The sequence below is a fragment of the Globicephala melas genome, chromosome 19 (genome assembly GCF_963455315.2).
Source record: "Globicephala melas chromosome 19, mGloMel1.2, whole genome shotgun sequence".
In the NCBI taxonomy this organism is placed as follows: domain Eukaryota; kingdom Metazoa; phylum Chordata; class Mammalia; order Artiodactyla; family Delphinidae; genus Globicephala; species Globicephala melas.
The window spans coordinates 35,866,444-35,873,981 of record NC_083332.1 but is presented as its reverse complement, the minus strand read 5'-3'; the positions used below and the strand labels follow the sequence as shown (position 1 = coordinate 35,873,981).

Below are 7,538 nucleotides of genomic sequence, written 5' to 3'. Positions count from 1 at the left end.
AGTGGGTTGTGTCTGATTCTAAAAGTTCTTCCCTCTCGCTGTCATTACCTTATGCTGCCACAAAGTGGTGAGTTAGAGATTTGCCTGAGCTGGGTGGTCTTTACCTTCCACTGATTATCCAAAATGTTACAGACTTGGAGCAAGGGAACAGGGTTCTCTCCGGAAAGGTGATAGGGACGAACGCTCTGTGGTTAGCATGCCACTTCCCACCTTGCAGGGGCAAACTCGAAATTGCTTACATTTTCCTACAGGCCTTGACACTGTCAGATGAAGAGGATTTAGGACTTGTTTTGGTGCTCTGGGAGATGACTAGACTAGGGAACTTCTGCTATGTAGACATCTAGGCTGCGTGGGTCTGTGGACCCGCCATCTAACCCCCATCATGCACTGGCTCAGGTCCCTGCAAAGCCATCCCACTTATGTGAAGAGAGAACAGACACATGGTCGGGGGAGGGCCTGGGGGGTAGTTGAGAGGGGTATGGGCCAGCCCTTGATGGGAGAAGGTTTCTGAGATGGTCCTCAGTTTCATGCAGTTGTTTTAGATATTGACTGACTGAGGCCGTTTGCTGTGGGGCCCTCAGGTCTGGGAGGCCTGGCCTCTTAGACCCACAGTCTGTTCTTATGAGCAGTTGTGTCCTGGGTTGAGATTCAGCAACAGGAGAGAAGCTGGCAGGCCTACAGGGAGGCCTCAACCAGAGCCTTTCTGCTTTTATCTATCTTAGGTACTGGGCTTCCAAGTAAGAAGTGTTTGGCAAAATATAAAGTTATGTTACTAAGATTCTTGTTTTGGATGCCAGGGCCCTATCTGGTCACCTCCTTCTTTCTTTGGAGCAAGAGCAGAACTTGTGACTTCTCTGTATTGTGGACAGATCACCCCAGACTGTCACCCATGAGACAGCTAATTAAAGAGGGATGACAGTGAGCTGGGAGGTTGGGATGCCTGGCCCAGGGATGGGGAACTGAATGGGGGTTGGGCATGGAGACAGCCACCATCCCCGTTGCCGGAGGAGCTGAACCGCCAGCAGACTTCTTTGGTAGCCTGTGAAGGGAGCAGATCTCCCAGCCCTGAGCCCCTCTTGCTTCCCTGATGTGGTTTATGTCAATGTGGCGAGTGCAGGCAGATCAGGGAGAGGCCCCGGGAGCAGCTGCATGTCCCTGCCTCAAGCTCATGATTTCTTTCTTCTCTACAGAACCAATCATCAGGGAAGGCAGAGCTTCCCCGCCATTGCTGGCACCCTGCCTCGAAGACCCCCGTCCTGTAGGCAGAGCCTTGTAGTCTGTCTTGGTTAATGACTTGGGCCGCCTGACTAGCCCCTCTCTGTGCCTTGTCTGAGGTCCTCATCCATACCTGATCCTGGGCAGCTTCTCTCTCTGGTGTGGGTCATCTTAAGCGGGGAAACTGAAGCCATTACTCTCCAAACCCTGTTTCATCTTCCCAAGCATGTCGGAAAGCTGGCAGCAGCCACCGCAGACGCAGCCGCAGCAGCCGCAGCCGCCGCAGCCTCAACACCACGCAGAACCACCGCCGGCCCTGGCCGAGCACACACTGACCCCAGGCACAGCTGAGAACCCCCTGGGCTGTGCCGTCTATGGCATCCTTCTGCAGCCTGACCCGGGCCTGCAGCCCCCGCAGCATGCGCCCCTGCAGCCAGCAGGCGAGCCAGGCCCCAAGTGCGGCGTGTGCGGTCACGACCTGGCGCACCTGTCCAGCCCGCATGAGCACCAGTGCCTGGCAGGCCACGACCGCTCATTCCAGTGCACGCAGTGTCTCAAGATCTTCCACCAGGCTACCGACCTGCTGGAGCACCAGTGCGTGCAGGCCGAACAGAAGCCTTTTGTCTGTGGCGTCTGCAAGATGGGCTTCTCGCTGCTCACGTCACTGGCGCAGCACCACAGCGCGCACAGCGGCACTGGGGGCCTCGTGAAATGTTCCATCTGCGAGAAGACCTACAAGCCCGCCGAGGCGGCTGAGCCCGCGGCCACGGCCGCCCCTTCGCTGCCCCCGGCACCCCCTCCACCCGCCGTAGCCCCTGCAGAACAGGCCGACAAGCCCTACAGCTGCCCCATCTGCCAGAAGCCCTTCAAGCACCTGTCGGAGCTCTCGCGGCACGAGCGCATCCACACAGGCGAGAAGCCCTACAAGTGCACGCTGTGTGACAAGAGCTTCAGCCAGTCGTCCCACCTGGTGCACCACAAGCGCACGCACAGCTCGGAGCGGCCGTACAAGTGCGCGGTTTGCGAGAAGACCTTCAAGCACCGCTCGCACCTGGTGCGCCACATGTACGCACACTCGGGCGAGCACCACCTGTTCCGCTGCAACGTGTGCGAGCTGCACTTCAAGGAGTCATCCGAGCTGCTGCAGCACCCGTGCACGCCCAGCGGGGAGCGGCCCTTCCGCTGCGGCGAGTGCCAGAAGGCCTTCAAGCGGCCGTCGGACCTGCGGCAGCACGAGCGCACGCACAGCGCCGAGCGGCCCTTCAAGTGCGACCTGTGCCCCATGGGCTTCAAGCAGCAGTATGCGCTGATGCGGCACCGGCGCACGCACAAGACCGAGGAGCCCTTCAAGTGCGGCCTGTGCGAGAAGGGCTTCGGGCAGCCCAGCCACCTGCTTTACCACCAGCACGTGCACACCCTCGAGACCCTCTTCAAGTGCCCTGTGTGCCAGAAGGGCTTCGACCAGTCGGCCGAGCTGCTGCGGCACAAGTGCCTGCCGGGCGCGGCCGAGCGGCCCTTCAAGTGCCCGGTGTGCAACAAGGCCTACAAGCGGGCGTCGGCTCTGCAGAAGCACCAGCTGGCCCACTGCTCGGCCGCCGAGAAGCCTCTGCGCTGCACCCTGTGTGAGCGCCGCTTCTTCTCGTCCTCCGAGTTCGTGCAGCACCGCTGCGACCCGGCCCGCGAGAAGCCGCTCAAGTGCCCGGACTGTGAGAAGCGCTTCAAGTACGCCTCCGACCTGCAGCGGCACCGGAGGGTGCACACGGGCGAGAAACCCTACAAGTGCCCCAACTGCGACAAGGCCTTCAAGCAGCGTGAGCACCTCAACAAGCACCAGGGCGTGCACGCCCGGGAGCAGCAGTTCAAGTGCGTATGGTGTGGCGAGCGCTTCCTGGACGTGGCCCTGCTGCAGGAGCACAGCGCGCAGCACAGCGCCGCCGCCGCTGCGGCCGAGGGCGCCTACCAGGTAGCCGCCTGCCTGCCCTGAGTCCCCGCCGCGGCCCCCACCAGGCCCGGCCCGGCCTCCTCGCACCCATCCCTGCACCCGGCTCGGTGTTCTGAGGGAGGCCCTGGGCAGGTGGAGGGTGTGGGTGCCTGGCACTCCCGGTACAGGCCTGGGTGGGGAGCGGGGGCGGCAGATTGCTGTGGCTGGTCCTGACCCCACAGACCTCTTTCCCATTACAGGATTCGCTTTCTTGAGAGACCTCAGCCTCCCTTGTCTCTGGGGGCCTGGAACCAGGCTGGAAGTCAAATGGCCTCTCTCCACCCCAGCGAGGGGGTGGTGCTAGCCCAACCTTCCCAGACCTTTCAGCCTAATTAGAAATCGGATAGGTTAGGAAAGAGGAGGGTCACGGTAGGGCCTGGGAGAAGGGCTGGACTCCAGAGGTAAGCTGGGTGTAGGGCATCCCCCTTCAGGTTGCTGTTTGAGGGAGAAGGCCAGCTCCGTGGTGTAGTCCTGGAACCAGGAGGGCAAACTGTGAGCCACCGGCCTCTCCGTCAGCTTCAGCCAGGGGCGATGCATCCTCCAGGTTTCTGGCAGGCGAGACATACAGGGGTGCTACACACCTGTGGGCTCAGTCTGCTTGGAGAACAATTGGCCCAGCCAGAAGGGAGGAGGCAGAGAAGTTCTCCTGTGACTTACTCAGCCAGGGACAGTGCTGTCCACAGGGAAAGGAGGAAAGGCAGCCTTTGCACCCAGGGCTAATCCCACTGTTTTGGAAGTGCCCCTCCCACCTTTGCGACATGGTTCCAAGCACTGGTGGGGAATGTGCTCTCAGCCCTACAGAACTACTGATGTGAAAGAGGGGGTTGTTAGATCACCTGGTGCCTGGGAGGAAGCAGGGCCAAGCCTGTGATCTTCCCAGTGGATGGGAACAAGTGTCACCCCTCTTACCAAAGCCTCAAGGGCGTGGCCCTAATCAGGCCGCCCCAGCCCTGCTTCAGGGCCAAGACCATGCCTGGGTACCCAGGGTAGGGGAGGTGAAAGGACCATGGGAACGCCTCTGACCTCACAGTGCCCTCCCAGCCCATGCGCACCCTCCCCCATCAGTCTGGTTGCTGGCCTGTACTTCAGGGGTCTTGCTCTACCAAGATGCTCTGGACAACATCCAGCTACTTCCAAGGCCATAGTGTTCTCCTTCGGGTCCTCCTAGGGTCCCCCTAGGTCTCTGGCTGCCCACTAGGCTCATGGAGCCGAGGGTGTCCAGGATAAGGAGTGGGCAGGGGAAGAGGGTTGTTAAGGAAACCGGTAGGTAGATGGAGTCGATTGGTATTGCTTGATGGCTGGGACTGTCCTCGGGAAGGCCAGAAGACCTTTACTATCAAAATGATTCTCTTGAACCCAGCTCTGCCCCACCCTCTCCCAGCCCCCTTCCCTGGGTCTTAAAAGGAGACTTTAATCAGTGCCCACCCCAAGATCCCAGAGGAGCAGGGAGACCTGTCTTGTCCCACTCTCACCTTCAGAAGTCTGAAAAGCCCTCATCCCCCTCCTCTGCCTAGGTTCCCTTCCTGTGCCCGCAGAGAGGGGCTGGTCCTTCCCCTCGGTGCTGGCTTTAGTCACAATGCCTCAAAAGACGTGGAACCCAGGCTGACAACAGTCCCAACTGCTAATGTTTTTCTTTCATTTTGCTTTCTAAAAGCAGTTGTTATACTGTTCATAACATTGTATAGTTTAATTTCATGTCATTTTGGATCTTATATAAAATGTGAGAATTTGGATTTTTAAAAAGAATGACTCCATTTTAGATAGCCCTTTTGATGTTAATATATAGTGAGTCCAATGTATGCTTTAGAAGTAAAGACATTGACCTTCACAGACCAAAGCACAGTTTGTTCTGGTCATTCTTCAGAGGGTAATGTTGGGACGTGGAGAGGGAGTGAGGTGTGCAGTCCAGGGTGGCAGGCTTGGGATTGGGACATAAGGCTGGGTTCGAATGTTTTGAACATTCTGTTTGTGTGACTTTGGGCAAGTCACTTAACCTCTTTGGGACTCAGTTGCCTCATCTATAAAATGGGGAGGTTAACCCTTGCCTTGCTTGGTTCTTGTGAGAATTAAGTGGAATCGCATACGGCGGCCCTGGTGGGGAAGCTGTGACGATGCTGACGGTACCAACTGCACGACACTTGGGATCCTTGGGCTGTGACCTCTTGACATCCTTAGGGTTTAACTGCAGCCCCTGTAAAGGGAGCTGATCTGTGAGGGACCAGCAGCTCATGGATGGTCAGAAGCTGGGCACTGGGCCTGGTAAGCAGGAGAGCTTGCTTAGCCCCTGTGGAAAATCAGGGTCTGCCTGGAGCAGCCTACAGGCGCCGCCCCCAAGGATCACACGCTCTCACCCCACTCCTGCTCACCCTGTCGCACGGTGATCCATCTGCATGTCCAGCCCAGCCGCCTGCATCTCAGCCTTCCTGCACCCCTCTTCTGTCCCCTATCCTGTCCCGCAGTGGGCCAACTGCAACTCAGGCTCCTGTTTCTCAAAGGCAAGGGTGGAGGTGGGGAGAGGAAGGTAGAAGCAACTCCCCCCAGGTCTGAGAGCCAGTGGAGGGTGGTCAGGAGGGACCCCTGCCCTGAAGGTAGGGGTGGAGGTGAGGGTAGAAAGAGGATAAGGAGCTACCCACACCGCAGAGAGCTCAAAACTGGCTGCAGAAGTCTTAGTGGAGAGGCCAGGGGGGACCCCGGATGTGATCAGGACCCCATGGTCCTCTTACTCCCTCCACGTGTGGCCACAGGAGGACTCTGCCCTTGAGAAGCCGTGTGCAAGCGTCTACCTCTCAGCGAGGACGCCCAGGGCCCCTTGTCCCTGTGCCCGGCTTGAATCCTGGCTTCCTTTCTAGTTCAGTGACCTTAGGCAAAACCCACCCACCTCGCAGAGACTCCTGGAAAGCACTGGCACGTGTTGGGTGCTTTATAGCTTCAGGTTGCTCTTCCTGAACAGATGGTGTTTTGCGTGTGCCAGGGGCCACAGGAGCCCTGGATGGGCCCACATGGAGGGTGCAATGACTTTTTCTTCCTTTGTCCCCACCTTGCCTCCCCTCACAAAGCAGTGGGGCTCCCACCTGGGCCAAAACCAGGGCCATGAATGGAGCCCTGGCCTGGGGGCCTGCGTGTTCAGGCTCAGGTCTTAGACCTTTGATAACAAGTGATCACGGGCAGGCCCTGTTCCTCTTGGGGTCTTGATTCCATCTGAAGCAGAGGTCTTGACCTCTGATCTCTAAGGGTCCTTAGAGACCTGTCGCTCTGATTCTGGGAAGGTAACCGGATCAACCCGTGGCCCCTATTCCCCTTCCTGCCTCTCTCGGCCTCCAGTCTGCTCCCCACCTGTCTCATTCTGGTCTCTCTTGATTGTAAGTGACAGGAACAGCACAAACTGGCTTAAGCAGCCACACACTGTACCTGGCCACACACACAGGTACCTCTCCCACCTACCTGCCCAGGAGCCCCACCGCTTCCTGTGTCCCATAGCTGATGTGAGGCCCCGTCTCTTAGAGCATGGAATTTTCATGGGGGAACTTCAGGTGCTGTGGCTAGGGCTACAAACTAGCACTATCACCTTTAATCTCCGGGTAATCATTCCCTTTGCCCCAACCACTGACAGGATGGGAAGAACGTGGTACCTTGGGGTGAGGGGTGACATGTGGATGAGGGCCAGAGGAGCGAGAGCGAGAGGCTGACATAAATTCACACTCTGGAGTTAATAATTTCCCCTTCCTGGGGAAAGAGGCACTGCTGGGTGGGATGGGGGTCCCTTTTCCTGGGTCCTCGAAGTCATTGCCAGAGCAAGCTGGGCTACCAAAGACAGCTTCCCTAGGGAGCCCATCATTTGACGGCTCTGTCAGACTCCCACTGTGCGGCTGGCTCTGTGCTCGGCCTCCCAGGGGGGCAGTGGGAGAGGACCCTGCTCTCCAGGGGTGGAGCCTGTGCTTGTGAACCACTGTGGCAGCGCTGTGCTGTCGTAGTTAAGAGCACAACAGTCAGGCCTGGCTGGAGTCCCGCCTCTGCCACTCATCAGCACCAAGCTTTGGGAAGGTTTTTGGACCTCTTTGGGCCTCATTTTCCTCATCTGTGAAATGGAGCCATTAATGCTCTCTTCTGGGCTTAGGGTGAGGGTCCCATGAAATGACCTGAGTGGAGTGTTTGCCACATAGTGGCCACTCAGGAAAGCAGAGGACTGGGAGGTCAGGGGCAGAAGGGAGCCAGCCTAGCTCTCCTACCTGAGCGTCAGGGCTCTCCCACACGCACCCTGCTACACAAGACCTTTCCCATCCACCAGCTGGTCTGAGCCTCATACCATCTCCATGAGATGGGCAGGGCAGAACTGAGGAAGTGT

General features: G+C 58.2%; 2 protein-coding genes across 2 annotated transcripts in view; both read left to right on the top strand.

Annotated features, from left to right (window-relative positions):
• Positions 1 to 1,441: 1,441 nt before the first annotated feature.
• On the top strand, positions 1,442 to 3,030 carry ZNF319 (zinc finger protein 319). Its single transcript, XM_030848031.1, has 2 exons — positions 1,442 to 2,978; positions 3,026 to 3,030. Exons 1-2 carry the CDS (start codon positions 1,442 to 1,444, stop codon positions 3,028 to 3,030), a joined length of 1,542 nt encoding a protein of 513 aa, XP_030703891.1.
• Positions 2,934 to 7,538, top strand: part of CNGB1 (cyclic nucleotide gated channel subunit beta 1) — an 89,445-nt gene continuing 84,840 nt past the window's right edge. Inside the window, exon 1 of the mRNA XM_060289080.1 lies at positions 2,934 to 3,178. Coding sequence (XP_060145063.1) covers positions 3,085 to 3,178 — 94 coding nt within the window. The 5' untranslated portion in view covers positions 2,934 to 3,084. The remainder of the gene's footprint in view (positions 3,179 to 7,538) is intronic.

Bases quoted from the DNA above. Each gene is read 5' to 3' on its own strand.
- ZNF319 (XM_030848031.1), top strand. From the start codon at position 1,442: ATGTCGGAAAGCTGGCAGCAGCCACCGCAGACGCAGCCGCAGCAGCCG.